A 15788-nucleotide genomic window follows, 5' to 3' on the forward strand; every position below is an offset into this window, starting at 1 on the left:
GGTCCCGGTGCCGGTTCCGGCAGTGCCCGCTCTGCTCCGCCCCCGCCGCCGCCCGGCAGCCCCACTCCGGGCGGGATGCAGGACCCGCCGGTGGATCCCGGCTCGGTGAGTGGGGCCGGCCCCGGGAACCGGGGATGCCGCGCTGGGGAGACACCCCGGGCCCGAGCCCTGCCCGGCGGGGCGGCACCCACGGGGCACGGGGGGAACTGCACACGTGCGGCACCCCGGGGAATGGGAATGAGGATGAGGATGCGGGGAGAGATCCCGGTAATGGCATCGGGAGGGTCCCGGCACGTGGAGGGGAGCCCCGGGCGTTGGGGGACGGGGCGATCCCGCTAGGCGACCTCAGCCCGGGCGCCGCCGCTGAGCCCGCTCCGCTTGCAGGGTGCGAGCCCCCACCCTCCCGGTGACCCCCGGACCGCGCCCGGGGATTCGCCAGCCCCCCGAGGATGAAGACGCTGGTGAGTACCCGCTGGGGCAGGGGGCGAGGGGCCGGGGGGGCTGAGCCCGGCTGCTGCCGCTGCCCGCGGGCGGCTCGGAGCCCGGAGGGCTGCAGGGAGTGAGCCGGGCCCGGCACCCCGCACCACTCGCCCCAGCACACCTCAACACCCTCCGAGGGGCAGCTCCCTCATGGCCGCGGGGTCACCGGCATCCGGCACGGGGCCGGTGCACGTGGGCAGGCCCGGAGAACATCCCCCGCTCTGCTCCTAGGTCCGGCTCTTCCTAACGCTGGTGTGCGCGGCGGTGGCGGCGGTGCTGTACATCCTGCTCTGCTACCACGCCCGCGTACAGCGCTGCTGCTCGGCCCCGGGGCTGCGGGACAGCCCCGCCACGGCCGGCGTCCGCAGCTTCCAGGGCTACAGCCGCGTTCCCGACGGGAAGGTGCGTGGGGATGGGGCAGCGCTAGGGCAGCTCGGCCCACCTGTGCCTCAGTTTCCCTGTCCTTTGGGAAGGGCGGGCATGGGCTGTGGTGTATCCAGCTGCGGCGGGAGGGAAGGAGGAGCTGACGGTGCCTCTCCCCACAGCCGCTGGAGCGAGCGCTGTGCCGCCACTGCGCCATCGTCTCCAGCTCGGGGCAGATGCTGGGCTCGCAGCTGGGACAGGCCATCGACGGGCAGGAGTGCGTCCTGCGCATGAACCATGCCCCCACCACCGGCTACGAGCAGGACGTGGGGGCGCGCAGCACCATCCGGGTGGTCTCACACACCAGCGTCCCGCTGCTGCTGGGGAACCAGCCCTACTTCTTCCAGCAGTCCCAAGAGACCCTTTACTTCATCTGGGGGCCAGCAAAAAAGATGAACAGGGAGAAGATGGGCTCAACCTACCAGGCACTGGTCAAGGTGATGGAGAAGTACCCCCAGCTGCAGATCTACACTCTGACCGAGGAGAAGATGACGTACTGTGATGATGTCTTCCAGAATGAGACAGGGAAGAACAGGTACTGCTGGCTCCTGAGGTCAGGAGGTCTCATTGGGTCCCCCTCATGTACCTGTCCCCCATCAAGCACCCGTAGTGGTGGCACTACCACCCGGGTGGGTGCCACCTACTCCAGTGTGACCACGATGCTTTGCAGGATGAAATCCGGCTCCTTCCTGAGCACGGGCTGGTTCACCATGATCCTGGCCATGGAGCTGTGCGAGCAGATCTGTGTCTTTGGCATGGTTAGCGACAGCTACTGCAGGTGTGGGGGGGTGGCAGGGGCAGGTGTGGGGTGGTCTGGTGTCCCCCCAAGTCCCACACTCACTCTGTCCCCTTCTGCCAGGGAAAAGAACCACTCCAGCGTGCCGTACCACTACTTTGAGAAGGGCAGGCTGGACGAGTGCAGGATGTACCTGATGCACGAGCAAGCTCGCCGGGCCGGGCACCGCTTCATCACCGAGAAGGCCATCTTCTCCCGCTGGGCCAAGAGGAGGAACATTGTCTTCAACCACTCATCCTGGGCTGGCAGGTAGGGCGCCAGCCACAGCGTGAGGCGGCAGGAACCTTGGCACAGGGCGGCTCTCATCCTGCAGCAACACGTCTCAGCTCTGCCAGTGGCACGGTTGGACACTCTTGCCAAGCCCTGGAGCAGGGAGTCTCCGTCTCTGCAGCAGCAGTGCCTCTGTTTCCCAGCTGGTGGATAGGCTGGGAAGCCCCTGTTCATACATGGAAAGCATGAGCTGGACCCATGCAGCCCCACCAGCTCCAAACGCCTGCCTGGATGGTGCCAGGGAGACCTGGTTTTCTGCTCTCTCTACTAGGAGGAATATTTAATGCAGGATTAGACATGCTGCTGGACTCCAGCAGGACATGGGGCAGAAATGCTCAGTCCTGCCAGGGCCACAGACTTGTGCCTCTCACAGGGATGAAGCTCTACTGTGGTCCTTGCCCCACTTGTGCCCTCTGGACAGTGCTGGATGTGGGGTGCAGGCAGCTGGATCCAGGCTCTGCTGCTTGGTGCCTGCAGCCCCTCAGCTGGAAGCCCTGGAGCCACCTGTGCCCTACGGGCTATGAATTGCCTTGTCACAAGTGTCCTTGGATTCAGACCAAAGCAAACGTGGCCATTAAAATTGTTTTTAATTCAGTGATGCCCCTTGCTGTGCCTCGTGTTGTGCCCCTGGTGCCTGCAGGACAGGACAGGGAGTGAGGGAGGGGGGATACTCAACACCTTGTCACAGGCTGCCAGGCTATAAATAAGAGGGGGAGGTGACAAGGGGGTAGAGCTGAGCCTAAACTTGGAAGAGGGTGCTGAAAGCAGTTGAGGTTATTTGGAAACCAGCAGCTGCATCTCTCAGGATGGTGCTGGGTTTGGGGTGATCCTCAGTCCCACAGAGCTCAGTGCTGCTGGGCTGTCACAGGGCACTGGCAGCTCCCATGTCCCTGGAGAGATGGGACATGCCATGGGCCAGTGCGTGGCCCTGAGCCCACAGCAGCCCTTTGAACATGTAAACAGATGCCGCATGTTTGGGAGGGTCTGGTGCTGTCTGAGGGAGCAGGGGCGAGAGGAGCAGAGATGAGAGGGGATGCAGTGAGGAGCGAGTGGTCCAGGAACTGGGGGTGCTGCCAGGACTTCTTCCTGCAGGGCAGTGCAGCAGAGGAGCCCATGGAGCTCTTAGCCTGCCGCCTCAGCTTCCACAGCCCTATGCAGGGCAAGGCATCAGCGGCACAGCGGAGCCAGAATCGCTCTGGACCGGCGTCAGGGATGCAGGTCCCTGCCAGCGGTGGAGCTCTCCCCGTCCGCCACGAAACTCCCCCGAGCGGGGCCCTGAGCTGCCGGGCCAGCGCGGGGGAGACCTCGGCATCCCAGCAATGCGCTGCGCCCGGCAGCGGGCAGGCACGGCGGGCTGCTCCTGGCACGGCCGGGCAGCGCTGCCCCGCATCCCCGCTGCCCGCACCGGTGCCCTCGGGGACCGGGGAATCAGTGCCGGTCTTTCCCGGCGGCTCTCCCGATCCCGGGAGGGCGGCACTAGGATCCAGCGGCTCTCCCCATCCCCGGAGGGCGGCACTAGGACCCGGCGGTGCTCCCCCATCCCCGGAGGGCGGCACTAGGACCCGGCCTGGGCGGCGGCGGCGGCGCGGTCGGTATCGGCATCAGCAACGGCAGCGATATCAGTTACCGCCGTAACGGTACCAGCAACAGCATCAATATCGGCGGCGGTATTGGTATCGGCAGCGGTACCGGGACGCACTGCGGGCCGGAGCGGCCGGTGGAGCTCGCGCGTCCCCGCCGGGCCCGTTCAGCCGGTGCAGGGGCGGAACGCGCCGTGGCCGGGCGGGGAAGCGGCCCCTCGCCCCGGGGCCGGTGCACAGGGCCGATGGAGGGGTAGGAAGGGTCCGGGGATGGAGGGGTAGGAAGGGTCCGGCTCCCTCCCGTGTCGCCGCGGCCGCCGCCGGGGGTGGGAGGATGCTCCCCGGGGCGGGGGAAGACTCGCGCGTAGGAGTGGCGGGAGGTTCGCACCCCGGGCCGGGCGGGTTTTCCCTTCTGGGGGACCCCCGGCGGTGGAGGGGGCCGGGTCTGAAGCAGCCTTCTCCCGCAGAGCGACAATGTGAGCCCCGGTCCCGGCCATGGCCGAGCCCGCTGGAGGGGCCGGGCAGCGCCCGCCGCCCGCGGGGCGCAGGAGGTGACGGACTCCTCATGAGAGCCCCCAGCAGGTAAGGTAAGGCCGCGGGCTCCCGCCGCCGGGACCCCTCCGTGGGGTTCCACATGGCCCGACAGCTATGGAGGGAGCGAAGTGGGGTCCGGGAGCGGGGGTCCCACCGCGTCCCCAGCCTTTGCACCACGAAGCCCCTCAGCATCACCACGCCGGCCGTGGCCTGGGCTCCCCGGGCAGGCTGGCACCTTCTGGCACCACCACCGGCCCTGAGAGCGTTTCGAGGTGTCAGCTCCCCCCAGGGGTTGATCTCAGGCTGTTGCATAATTTTCCTTGTGACAATTAGTAAAGAGGCTTCAGTGGTTTTTAATTTCCGTTTGCTCGAAGCGCTCCAGGAATGGCTGGGCCTCACTAACCAGGACTCCCAGAACTAAACTGGGTCAGTACACTTGGAATGGAAGTTAAAACAGGTTCCAGGGCTGGAGAGGTCCCTGCAGGTCTGCTGGATGCGATCCTATGCATGCACTGAGTGGAGCAGGTCTCCCTTCCATTCCCTCCTGATTCAAGCCTCCCGTGGCGGTGGTTTTAATGGAATTTCACTGCACGAGCAGCAGGTTGACCCTCCCTAACCCTGCGGTTTGAGTGGTTTCATCCCCAGGAGGGGAGGATAATCCTCCCTGGACCCAGCTTAACGTGGGGATTCCCCAGGCACAAGCTGCAGCTGGTTTGGCTCTTCCACACCGTGGAGTCTGCCCAGTCTCTGTCAACAGCATTTCTTTTCCCCTCATAAATTCCGGGGGATTGTTCTCCTCTTCAGAGGGGGACCTGGTGACTCGTCCTGTGTACCTGTACCCCCACCAGCCTGGCAGCCTGGGGACAATGGGCCAGGCTGGGGGTGACCACATGCCTTGCAGGTCCTCGCGGGTCACCGGCGATCGCTGTGTGCTGAGGCTGGCACAGAGACATGAGTGGCAGCACGGTGAGTGCCAGAGAATCACCTTGGGGACATCCTGGGGACAGCAGGCATCTTGCTGGAGATGCCTTGGGAGGGGGGTGGATGCCCCCCGTGGGGTGGGGGCAGCGGCTGATGCTGTCCCCCCGCCCGCAGAGCCAGCGCGCCGCCGCCCTGGGGGTCCTCTTTGCCCTGATCATGTTGCTGATCATCTACAGCTCCGGCAACGGGAGCGAGGTCTTCCCCTACAGCCGCCTGCGGGGCAGAGCCCGCCGGCCCCCCGACCTCAAGAAGTGGGGGGTGAAAAGCGGGTACCTGCCTGTCTGCGGGAACAAGGTACGGGCTGGGCGGCAGGGCCGGCCCGGGCGGTGACACAGGGTCTGTCCCTCTGCTGGCATCCAGCCCAACTGTCCCCTGCCGAGGACAGCGGCTCCGCAGGGAACAGCGCCCTGTCCACGGTGACGCCAAAAGTCACCTTCTGACGGCACTTGTCATCACCAGACCCTGACTGCCCGCTGCCACCAATGCGTCATTGTCACCAGCTCCAGCCACCTCCTGGGCACCCACCTGGGCACGGTCATCGACGGGGCTGAGTGCACCATCCGCATGAACGACGCCCCCACCACGGGCTACAGTGCTGATGTGGGCAACAAGACCAGCTTCCGTGTGGTGGCCCACTCCAGCCTCTACCGTGTCCTCAAGCGGCCCCAGGAGTTCGTCAACAAGACCCCAGAGACCATCTTCATCTTCTGGGGGCCGCCCACCAAGATGCAGAAGAGCCTCCTGAAGATCATCCAGCGCGTCTGCGCCTCGTTCCCCAACATGACAGCCTACGTTGTGTCCCCCGGCCGCATGAAGCAGTTTGATGACCTGTTTCGGGGAGAGACGGGGAAGGACAGGTACCTCAGAGCCACCTCCTGTGCTGTGTCCCCCTTTCTGCAGGTTCCCAAGACAGAGCTGACTCTCGGAGCTGCTTCATGGGCTGCAGCATTGAGCTGGAGGTCCCTGGGGACATTGAAGGGGTCCATTATCCACATCACCTCACCGCTGCCATCCTTGCTGTTGTTTTTCCTCCGCAGGGAGAAGTCTCGCTCATGGCTCAGCACTGGCTGGTTCACCATGGTGATCGCGGTGGAGCTGTGCGACGCCATCCACGTCTACGGCATGGTGCCCCCCAGCTACTGCGGGTGAGGAGACCCCCAGGGCCCCACCCCAGCGCCCTGACCCCACCGTGGGGCTCACCCAGGGTTTCTTTGCCCCCTGCAGCCGCCACCCCCCACCCCGCCGCCTGCCCTACCACTACTACGAGCCCAAGGGCCCCGACGAGTGCACGACCTACATCCACAACGAGCGGAGCCGCCGGGGCAACCACCACCGCTTCATCACCGAGAAGAGGGTCTTTGCCAGCTGGGCCGGCCTCTACAACATCACCTTCTCCCACCCCACCTGGACCTAGGGGCTGCCCCACGCCTGCTGGGATGGGTGGGGGCTCCCCTGCATCCCCCTGGGAGTGGTGGGATCAGGTGCCACCGGCTGCTTCCCACAGGACCACTGCTGTTGGTGGCTCCTTGCACCTGGGATGTGTTGGGTTCTGAGCTGGTTTTTGGGGAGCAGGTTGTGAATGTAAGATTTGGGGTGTCGCCCCTCCATGTGCAGGGTACTTGGGTGTGATGTCCTGCCCCATCCTGGGCCATGCACACATTGCAGCCCCTGTGAGGCTATAAGGGGGTCCCCTCGGCTCAGTTTTGGTTTGCACCACTTCTGGGGTCGCCACAGAGACTCTTTCCCCCAACTGTCTGGGTGAGGAGACCCCCTCTTGGAGCTCAGCCCCCCTCTGCCATCCCCAGCCCCTCATCCCAGTCCTCAGTCATCCTTCCCACAGCAGAGCCCCACAGTTTTTGGTGGGACCCCACGGGGGTGACATTACCACCCTCCCTGTCCCAGCACCCCAAAAACACCAGCCCATCCCAGCACCGCTGTGCCCCACACTGCCAAAACCTTTTCTAACTGAAAGATGGGGGTTTTGGGAGCTTTTAGGGGGTTTTGGCTTTTTTCTCCTGCTTCTAATCCTGAGGTTTCTACTTGGGTTTCCTGGATGAAGGAGTGAGCAGGGGCTGCTCATTAGTGGAAACAAAGGGCCAGCAGCTGCTTATAAACAATTTGGAAGTGGGCAGGTAGTGGGGGGCAGTGGGGCCTCTTGGCACTCTGTGGCTAGGACAGGACTTTGTTACTAATTTCTCAGCAGCAGAGAAGCTGATCTGGGGAAACCACCTAAATATGGTGTGTTTGGGTGCTGAGCCTTGGCAGGAATCCATTCCTCAGTTTCCCTCTGGCTGTGGCTGGCGTTTCAGGGGGCTGGGTGCTGGGGGAAGCAGTGGGGCACCCATGTTTTGTAATTGTTTGTACAGAAATAAATATTGCTGCAGTCTGTTACCTTGAGCCCTGGCTCTGGACGGGTTTTTGGGGATGATGGCAGGGACCCCCAGCAATTCTGTCCCTGGGCACTCAGGAGGGTGCAGCAAGGTGACCAGCATGTCCAGGTGGGGTCCATGTCCAGTCCCTGTCTGACTGCAGCTCTGACAGTGACAGGTGACACTGAGACCTCCCCAGCTTGTGTCACCCCCAGCCAGGTGCCCTGGGGTCACAGGGTCTTAGGAAGGGGTCTCTGCAGCCACAGAGGAGGAGGAGGAAGGGCAGGTAAGGGAGATCACTGTTGCCTGTCTCAAAGTCTGGGGGCACAGAAGGGCTTTGCCAAGAGATGGGCACAGAAGGGAGCAGCACCATGGCACAGGCTCTGAGCCTGGTCTGGCACATCCTGGCAAGCTGTGGAGGGGCAGCTGCTCATACACATGTCACTGGTCAAACAGATCACCCCAACTTATGGGATACACAGCATCTGCAACCACCGAAGCTCCTCTTCCCCCTACTGAATTGTAAGTGGAATTTGAGATAAGATAAAGGTGGTGCTACTGTCCAAGCATTATCTCAGATTAGGGGTGGTAAACAAAACTGGGGGAGAAGAATGTGTTACTGATAATGGACACAAAGAATCCACAAGGAAAGCCAGCCAGGTAACTGGTGGATGGGATCAGCTCCAGCTGGGTAGAAGGTAATTCTGGCAGGGAGAGATCGACGGAAACTCGACTGTAAAAGAGACTGAGCATGGGATTAATTAGCATTAAAAGAGAGGGAATCATTTAACCAATGAAATAAAGGAACTGTGTAGCCAATGAGCATTAATGCCTTCATTTGCAAAAATGTATAAATAGTGAGAAGTTATCATCAACCTCGTGATCCCCACCATCATGAAGACCAGGGTGGGGAAGGACCAACGGGATGCTGAGGGATCCAGGGGTGGGGACAATCTTCTGCTTGACCAATCTCTCTCCCCCCACATGCAGAATTACTTTTCTATTTATTTCTCTACCTCACATTTTATTGTTAAATAAAATCTGTACTATTGGCTTTGGCATCCGGCATCACTCACTGAGCAGATGTTAACAAGGACACAACACCCGCGGGGTTTTACACCTCTGGAGCTGAGGGAGAGGGGCGTGTAAACTGAGGCTGGGGGCATGGGGACATAGGGGTGGGATGGGGACATAAGGAGATTGGGGACAAGGATGGTGACACTAGGGATGGGAATGGGGACATAAGGACATTAGGGACAAGGGTGTAAGGGTGTGACACTAGGGATAGGAATGGGGACATGCAAATTGGATGGGGACATTAGGAACGGACATAGGGATGGGAGCATGAGGGTATTAGGGACAAGGATGGGGACATCAGGGACAGGGATGGGCACTAGGGATAGGGATGGGGACATGAGAACGGAATGGGGGCAGAAGAGGGGAGGCGACACGAGGACGGTGACACGAAAAGCATTCCCCTCCGAGGAGCTGGGGGCGGAGGCGCGGGGCGCCCCGGAGAGCCCGGACCGGGCCGGGTGGGGCTCCCCTCGCGGGCGGCCCCGCACCCCCGAGCCGTGAGGGTTTAACCGCGCCCGCCCCGGCGCTGCCCCTGCGGGCGGGCGCTGCCACCGCCGCGCCGCCCCCGTGTCCCCGCCCGTCCCTCCCGGTCCCCCCGCGCCGCTCGCTCGCGCCGCCGGTGCCGCGCGCTCCCGGCGTGCCCCGCGCGCCGCCGTGCTCTATAAATAGCGGTACCGGCGGGCCCGGGCGGCGGCGGCGGGGCCAGGTCGGCGCGGGACCCCCGGGCCAGGTCGGTGGGGACCCCGGGGCCCGGGCGGGCACCGCGCCAACGCGGGCCCGGGGCAGCGCGGGGGGCTCGGCTTGGCGCTTGCCGGGGGCGGCGGGGGCACTGCAGGGGCGCTGGAGCAGCCCGGTGCGGGGGCCCGGGTCCCCGGGAGGGGCTGCGGCGCGCATTCCCCTTCCGTTCGATGGAACGGGAGGGGTGGCTTGGAGCTGGCGGTGGGCTGAGATCGCTGGGGCACCCCCGGGTGCAGCCCGCAAGGGCCTTGGCTGGGGAGGCACAAGGCCACCCTGAGCCCCCTCCCCACCCTGAGCCCCCTCCCCAGCCCCGGCCCGAGCGGGTCAGCGCCCCCCCATCGCCTCTGGACCGGTCACCTGCGCGTCACCCTCACCTGCGCCCATGGGACCGGTACAGCCTTGGATCAGGCACCCAGCCCGCACTGACGGCCGCGGCTGCCCGCAGCCCCCTGTCACCCCACCAAGATGCTGCCAGCTGTCCTGGGGCTCAGCACCCCCACGGTTAGGGACCCGGGGGTCCCGCGCTCCCCAAACCCCGTGGGGGACATCTCAGCACTTTGTCCCCGCAGCGCCGGTGGGATGTGACCCGGTGCCGGTTTCAGTCCGGCCATTCTTAGCCCCTGCCCTTTCGAGGCTGTAACACGACCTGCCAGCGGCTGCGGGCTCCTCTGGCCACGGGATGCCCCCTCCCTGCACCCCGTCCAGCCGGTTTGGGGTGACGCACCGTGGCCAAGCAGGTCGGGTGCTGCGGGGCTGGGTGTGGGCAGGTGGGGTGGCCAAGCACGCCCTCGAGCTCCTGGGGTGCACTGGGGTGCTGCACCCCCCTCCTTAGGACACCCCCCTAAAACCAGCCCGTGGGGAGCTGGGGGTGCTGCCTCCATCCCTCGGTGTTGCGGTGGCACCGGGCATCCCAAGCGGGTTTCCTGCTGTCGGGCAGCACCCCAGGCACTGGGATGTGGGCAGGGCAGGGGAGGAAGCCGGCAACGTCACCACGCGTCACCCGGCATGGGGATGCCCTTACCGCAGCCGGATGCGGAGGGTGACTGCTGGGAGCCAGGTGAGTGATGGCCGCAGACGCAGGGATCCCTCAGCTCCCTATTCCAGGGCCAAGCCAGGAGCTGTGTCTTCTGTCCCATCCCCCCAGTCTGGCCTTGGAGCTGGGCACCATCACGGCCAAAAAGGGAGACCCTTTTTCTCCCCAGACTCTCGGTGACCTGATGTGCTGAGTTGTTTATCCTTCTCTTTCCTGGCAGCCTTAAGTGCTTCTGTGCCTGAACCAGCAGCATGGCGACAGGTGAGTGATCCATCTCCTTGCATGCATTCCAGCTGCATCTGTGCCCTCAGTGTCCCCTGCATCCATTCCCTCTGCATCTCCCTGTCTCCCTTGTAACCTTTTCCTTGGTTGCCCCCTGCATCAATCCCCCCAGGAATTAATCCCCTTTGTCCCCCCTGCACCCATCCCCTCTGCATGCCCCTGTCCCCCTTTTATCCAAACCCTTTGGTCCCCCCTGCATCCATCCCCTTGGCCTCCCTGTATCCATCCCCTCTGCATTCCCCTTCCCTCCCTGCCTCTGTCCCCTCATTTGTCCCCTCTCTGTCCCCCTGCATTTGTCCCTATTATGTGCAGCCCTGGTCCTCTTTGCATTCCCCCCCTCCATGTGCCCCTGTGTCCTTGCCTCCCTCTCTTCTGTCCATCCCCCGTGTCCCTCCAGCCCCCCCACATGCCCCACATCCCATTGGTCCCTGCCAGACTCTTGGCTCCATCCCCAGCTCTGGGGAGTGCTGGGTGCCAAGGAGTTGAAATTTCATCCAGCTGTAATCAGGAGATGGGAAAGTGGCCCCAGAGCAGCTCAACTTTATTTTTAGCTCTGCTTCCCCCTTCGGCATCTCCCCACACCATGGCTGGTGCACAGACCCCACAGGTGCTGAGAGCCCTGTGCCAGGGTGCTGGGCAGGGGACAGGCGCTCAGTGCCACTTGCACATCAGCCACCGAGTCCAGGGACCTGCCCTGGGGTCCAGGGACTGCCGGGGTTGTGCCAGGTGCTCGAGGTGGCCGTGCCACCCGAGCCTGCCTCGGCCCCAGTTAGCCCAGCGGGGTGAGGAGCCGGCCACAGGGATGGATGAGGCCAGTCCCTGCCTGCCGTGGAGCCGTGGACAATGACACCTCTGGGACACCACGTGGCACTGGAATTCCAGCCCCATGGCCGAGGTGCCATGAGGTCTTTGTGCTCAGACGTGGCCACACATCCCAGCCTGCCCAGGTGACCAGGACACACGTCTGCTTCCCTCTCCATCTTCCCCCCAGGACTCTCCTGGATCGGTCCCCTCTATCCCCAGGGATGCCTGCCCTGGATCTGGCACCCCCTGGGGACACCTCACTCCCTGATGGATCTTTTGGCTTTTGATAATTTTTTTTTTCCCTTTCTCTTTTTCAGAAAAGCTCAAGCAGCACAAAATCATCTTTGTGGTGGGTAAGTCTGTGTCTGGATCCTGTCACTGGTGGGGTCAGCCCAGGCCTTTTCCCTGTACCTCTAGGCTGGGGAAACAGGGCTGGAGGCTGAGACTGGGCTATTCCCAGGCACTGTGGGATGGCTGTGGCTCCAGCTTGGCTCCTCGAGTCCACATGGGGTATGCTGGGACCAGGAGGGCACCTCTGGCCAGGCATGGGGTGGCAGCACCTGGGGTGATGTGACAGTAAACCATTGGGGGTTGACGTGACAACACATCCCTGGGAGGTAATGTGACAAAGCCCTGGGTGGTGATGCCCTGGGTGCCATCAGGGTGTGGTGCCCACATGCCAATTCCCAGCAGCCCATGTCACCCCCAAGCACTTGGGCAACCTGAAGAGGAGCTCTGTCCATCCCCTTGGTGCTGCGCTTGGGGACACCAAGTGACATGTCACTGAGCTCTGAGGGCTCATGTGTGTCTGTGCTGCTGCTCCCATGTACCCCTCCCTCTCCTTACCTATGGCTGGGGGCACACATGTGCCTTGCAGGTGGCCCTGGCTCGGGCAAAGGGACACAGTGTGAGAAGATCGTGCAGAAGTATGGCTACACCCACCTGTCCACGGGGGACCTGCTGCGGGCAGAGGTCAGCTCGGGCTCGGAGCGGGGCAAGAAGCTGCAGGCCATCATGGAGAAGGGAGAGCTGGTGCCCCTGGTAAGTCCCTGCCAGCCACCAGCTGTGGTGTCCAGGGGTGTCAGTGGGGCCACCACAGTAATGGTTGACACATGGCTCAGGCACCTCTGGCCCTGCCATCGCAGGGTGGGGTTTGCAGCAGGGATGCTGTAGGGACCCAGGGATGCTGGGTGTGAGTCGTGTTGTCCCACATCAGCCGTAGCAGCTCTGTCCTCCCCCTCCAGGACACGGTGCTGGACATGCTGCGGGACGCCATGGTGGCCAAAGCAGACGTGTCCAAGGGCTTCCTGATCGACGGATACCCCCGTGAGGTGAAGCAGGGAGAGGAGTTTGAGAAGAAGGTGAGGACTGGTGTCGTGCTGTGCTATGCTGGGCCGTGCCACACACCAGCTTAGCACAGGGACTCAATCCAGCAGCAGCCTGGGCTCCCCATCCCAGCAGAGATCACATCCCAGAAGGGTCTAAACTGGGCAGCAGGTCCCCCTGCCTCGGGGACAGCCTGTGCCCAGAGCACAGTGGGAGGGACCAGGGTGTCCTCAGGCTGACAGAGCGTGACAACAGTGCTGACATGATGGTGATGGCAGAGAGCCAGGGCTTGGCTGCAGTGTGCCTTTGCCTTCCTCTACATGGCCCTAGAGGCCGCTGGAAGAGTGTCCTGGTGGCTCCCAGACCAAAGCGGTGGGAGGCAGGAGATGGTGTGGGGACATCTCTGTGTCCTGCTGGCCCCCAGACCCATGTGGAGGGAGGCAGAAGGTGGTGTGAGGACATTTGTGACCCTCATGCTGACCACCACCACTCCCCCAAACCAAACCAGACCCGCACCAACTCAGTGTGGTGACAGCCCTGTCCCCTCTGTGCACAGATCGCGCCCCCCACGCTGCTGCTGTACGTGGATGCGGGGAAGGACACGATGGTGAAACGCCTGCTGAAGAGAGGAGAGACCAGTGGGAGGGTGGATGACAATGAGGAGACCATCAAGAAGCGTTTGGAGACCTACTACAAGGCCACTGAGCCTGTCATTGCCTTCTACAAGAGCAGAGGCATCGTCCGCCAGGTAAGTGGGAATGTGGCTGATGCCAGCACCCCCAGCCCCACAGCTTGGGGTTTGTGTCCCAGGGGAGGGGAAGTGATGGATGGGGATGATGAGGGAAGCAGGAAAACCCAATCCTGCCTAATTTGGGGTGGGCCTGACCCCTCTCATTCCCAACACGACCCCCTCCAAGGATGGCCCGCACACCTTTGCCCTAAATGAGCCCAGGTCTCTTCACCCATGACCAAAATGCATCCTTGGGAGAGTTCCAGTTGCTCTCAGATGAGAGCCCTCAGGCAAGTCCCCCAGCTGTCCCCTCTGTACCCAGCTCAACGCCGAGGGCTCTGTGGAGGAGGTTTTCCAGCAGGTCTGCACCCACCTCGACTGCCTGTAAGCGAACCCCCGGCCCCAGTTCCCCCCAGTGCACTCCAGCAGAGACAGCGGAAGCGGCTTTATCCTGTTTTCGTGGACGGAGCCGTGCGGAGGAAATTTCAAGGACATTGTGTTTGGCTCTTTCCCGTCTCTCCCCAGTAAAGTTCACTTTAATGAATCCAGACTTTATCTTTTTCTTCTGTCGCAGGAAATGAGTTTTTCTTTCCAGAGTGGGTTTTTTTTTTTTTTTTCTGCCTCTCTGTCCTCCCCCCAGCCCCTCTGGAGCTGATTAAGGCAGGAAGCGGGTGTTTATCCCGCCGGGGCAGCGGGATGCTGCGCTCAGAGGAAGGGAGGGAGCATCCCGGCCGCTCGCCCCGGCTTCCCAGCCCGTGGCCTGCAGGGAGCCTGCGCCTGCATCCTCCAGCCAGTCCCGGCCTCCCTCCTTGTGTCCCGACTGCTGAACCCCCTCGTGTCTGGGTGTGTGTCCGGACACACCGGCAGCATCTGAGTCGTGCCCTGCACATGCGTCTCAGCCCTCCCACTGCCTGCCAGGGGCTGGAGGCGACCGGATTTGGGATGGGGATTTCCAGCGCTTTCATGCCTTGGCATTTCCTTGTTTCTGTTGGCTGTCAGGGTTTTTTGGGGTGCAGTGGCTGCACTGTGGTGGTTTGTAGTGGCACAGTGCCCTGGAGTGGGGTGTTCCCTGTCCTGCTGGGCCTGGACACTCACTGCTCAGCCCTTACCCCAGGGCATAAGGAATGTGCTGGGGACACCCAGATGAGCCCAGCCACCAAACTGGGTGTCCTCCTGGCTGGGTGCCCTCATGGTGGCGAGTCATAGGACCCCAACAGACAGGCAGCTGGGGGTGCTGGTGTGGAGGACGGGGGATGTGGGGGCTCCCCAGCACCCACAGAACCACACAGGCACAACGCCATAGCCGAGGGGCTGCGGTGCAGCTTGGGGACAGGGTTTACCCAGCCACAGTGTGGGCAGGAGGCAGCAGAGCTGCAACCCCAACAGGGCCCCCCACCACTTACTTTTGGGCTGCTGGGAGCTGGGCACGGAGCCAGGGGGCTGGGAGGGCAGGAGGGGCGGCAGCGTTGGGGTCAGCCAAGGCCACGAGGCCAAGGAGTCAGAGTGGAGAAAGGAAGCCAGCAGGGAAAAAACAAAACTCCCCAAGACGAAAACCCAAACTCACCAGTCAGCCAGACGTCAGCCCCGTGCTCCGGGGCCACGAGCCACTGGCAGAGCCGGGGGCACTGCGGGGAGGCAGGCGGGCAGGAAGGATGCAGCCATCCGGCCGGGGCTGGGACACTGCCAGGACAGGGATCCAGGGCTGGGGCCAGCCAGTGCTTGCCTCGTGCTGGTGGGACAAGGGGGCAGAGGGGTTGTGTGATTTGTAACACCACGGCCTAAAACTGGGGAGCGGGGAGAGACACATCTCCCTTGTGCCTCCAGCCCTCTGTGGGCGTGCTGCGAGTGTGCCTCAGTTTCCCCAGGTGGACCTGGGCAGGGAGTGCCCTGCTCGCTGGTACAGCCCTGAGTGCTTGGTGTTGATGTCTAGATGCTCTTCCTCTGGTTTGAAATCTCAAGGCCATCCATATGCTGCGAGGGGGTGAAGATGCTGGGCTGAATGGGGTGCAGGGGCTTGCACATGTGGCCGCCCCACAGCCATGGCCACCCACCTTCTGTCACACCATGTCTGCCACCATCCCAGTGTCCATCACCGAGGGTCTCTTGGTCGTTGTCCTGTGGTGTCACCGCGGGGAGAGGGGTGCGAGGGACGCAGAGGATGCCGTGCCCGGTCCTGGTCCCCATCCCCGTCCCCATCCCCGGGTGAGCACCCGTCCCCGCGGTCCCCAGGAGATGGCAGTGCTCTGTCATGGGAGATGGTTGCTGCTCACCCCGGCTCACAGACATCTCCGGGGACATCCTGGCTGCTGAGGACAGGCGTCGCTGACTTCCCTGGCACGTTTCCATTCTGTCCCCATGCCACCGA

At 63.0% G+C, this 15788-nt stretch overlaps 3 protein-coding genes across 9 annotated transcripts; all 3 read left to right on the plus strand.

Moving 5' to 3' along the window:
• The first annotated feature begins 34 nt into the window (after nucleotides 1-34).
• On the plus strand, nucleotides 35-2565 carry ST6GALNAC4 (ST6 N-acetylgalactosaminide alpha-2,6-sialyltransferase 4). 2 transcript variants are annotated; one of them, XM_084219460.1, is made up of 6 exons: nucleotides 35-105; nucleotides 385-461; nucleotides 712-882; nucleotides 1026-1438; nucleotides 1574-1681; nucleotides 1763-2565. In XM_084219460.1, exons 2-6 carry the CDS (start codon nucleotides 450-452, stop codon nucleotides 1950-1952), a joined length of 894 nt encoding a protein of 297 aa, XP_084075586.1. In that variant the 5' UTR covers nucleotides 35-105; nucleotides 385-449; the 3' UTR covers nucleotides 1953-2565. The 2 variants fall into 2 exon arrangements, with proteins under 2 accessions (XP_084075586.1, XP_084075587.1); XM_084219461.1 differs by having other exon boundaries at nucleotides 1574-1661; nucleotides 1763-1954.
• An 832-nt stretch (nucleotides 2566-3397) lies between these two features.
• ST6GALNAC6 (ST6 N-acetylgalactosaminide alpha-2,6-sialyltransferase 6) lies at nucleotides 3398-7401 on the plus strand. 6 transcript variants are annotated; one of them, XM_084219520.1, is made up of 7 exons: nucleotides 3398-3802; nucleotides 4017-4136; nucleotides 4985-5049; nucleotides 5179-5358; nucleotides 5524-5921; nucleotides 6102-6209; nucleotides 6289-7401. In XM_084219520.1, exons 3-7 carry the CDS (start codon nucleotides 5035-5037, stop codon nucleotides 6476-6478), a joined length of 891 nt encoding a protein of 296 aa, XP_084075646.1. In that variant the 5' UTR covers nucleotides 3398-3802; nucleotides 4017-4136; nucleotides 4985-5034; the 3' UTR covers nucleotides 6479-7401. The 6 variants fall into 6 exon arrangements, with proteins under 6 accessions (XP_084075646.1, XP_084075644.1, XP_084075648.1 ...); XM_084219518.1 differs by having other exon boundaries at nucleotides 4017-4131; XM_084219522.1 differs by having other exon boundaries at nucleotides 3398-3606.
• Nucleotides 7402-9159: 1758 nt separating this feature from the next.
• AK1 (adenylate kinase 1) lies at nucleotides 9160-13967 on the plus strand. The gene is made up of 7 exons (XM_084219548.1): nucleotides 9160-9240; nucleotides 10502-10542; nucleotides 11685-11720; nucleotides 12245-12408; nucleotides 12612-12728; nucleotides 13250-13441; nucleotides 13746-13967. The coding sequence occupies exons 2-7, from the start codon at nucleotides 10533-10535 to the stop codon at nucleotides 13809-13811; spliced, it is 585 nt and encodes a 194-aa protein (XP_084075674.1). The 5' UTR covers nucleotides 9160-9240; nucleotides 10502-10532; the 3' UTR covers nucleotides 13812-13967.
• Nucleotides 13968-15788: the final 1821 nt, after the last annotated feature.

The sequence above is a fragment of the Fringilla coelebs genome (assembly GCF_963513975.1).
Source record: "Fringilla coelebs genome assembly, chromosome: 21".
NCBI classification, from domain to species: Eukaryota; Metazoa; Chordata; class Aves; order Passeriformes; family Fringillidae; genus Fringilla; species Fringilla coelebs.

Excerpts from the sequence above, each read along its gene's own strand:
- ST6GALNAC4 (XM_084219460.1), top strand. Across the intron at positions 883-1,025 it reads GCCGCGTTCCCGACGGGAAG|CCGCTGGAGCGAGCGCTGTG; the intron begins GTGCGTGGGGAT and ends CTCTCCCCACAG. Across the intron at positions 1,682-1,762 it reads GTTAGCGACAGCTACTGCAG|GGAAAAGAACCACTCCAGCG; the intron begins GTGTGGGGGGGT and ends CCCTTCTGCCAG.
- ST6GALNAC6 (XM_084219520.1), top strand. Across the intron at positions 5,922-6,101 it reads GGAGAGACGGGGAAGGACAG|GGAGAAGTCTCGCTCATGGC; the intron begins GTACCTCAGAGC and ends TTTCCTCCGCAG. Across the intron at positions 6,210-6,288 it reads GTGCCCCCCAGCTACTGCGG|CCGCCACCCCCCACCCCGCC; the intron begins GTGAGGAGACCC and ends TGCCCCCTGCAG.
- AK1 (XM_084219548.1), top strand. Across the intron at positions 11,721-12,244 it reads CAAAATCATCTTTGTGGTGG|GTGGCCCTGGCTCGGGCAAA; the intron begins GTAAGTCTGTGT and ends TGTGCCTTGCAG. Across the intron at positions 12,409-12,611 it reads AGGGAGAGCTGGTGCCCCTG|GACACGGTGCTGGACATGCT; the intron begins GTAAGTCCCTGC and ends CTCCCCCTCCAG.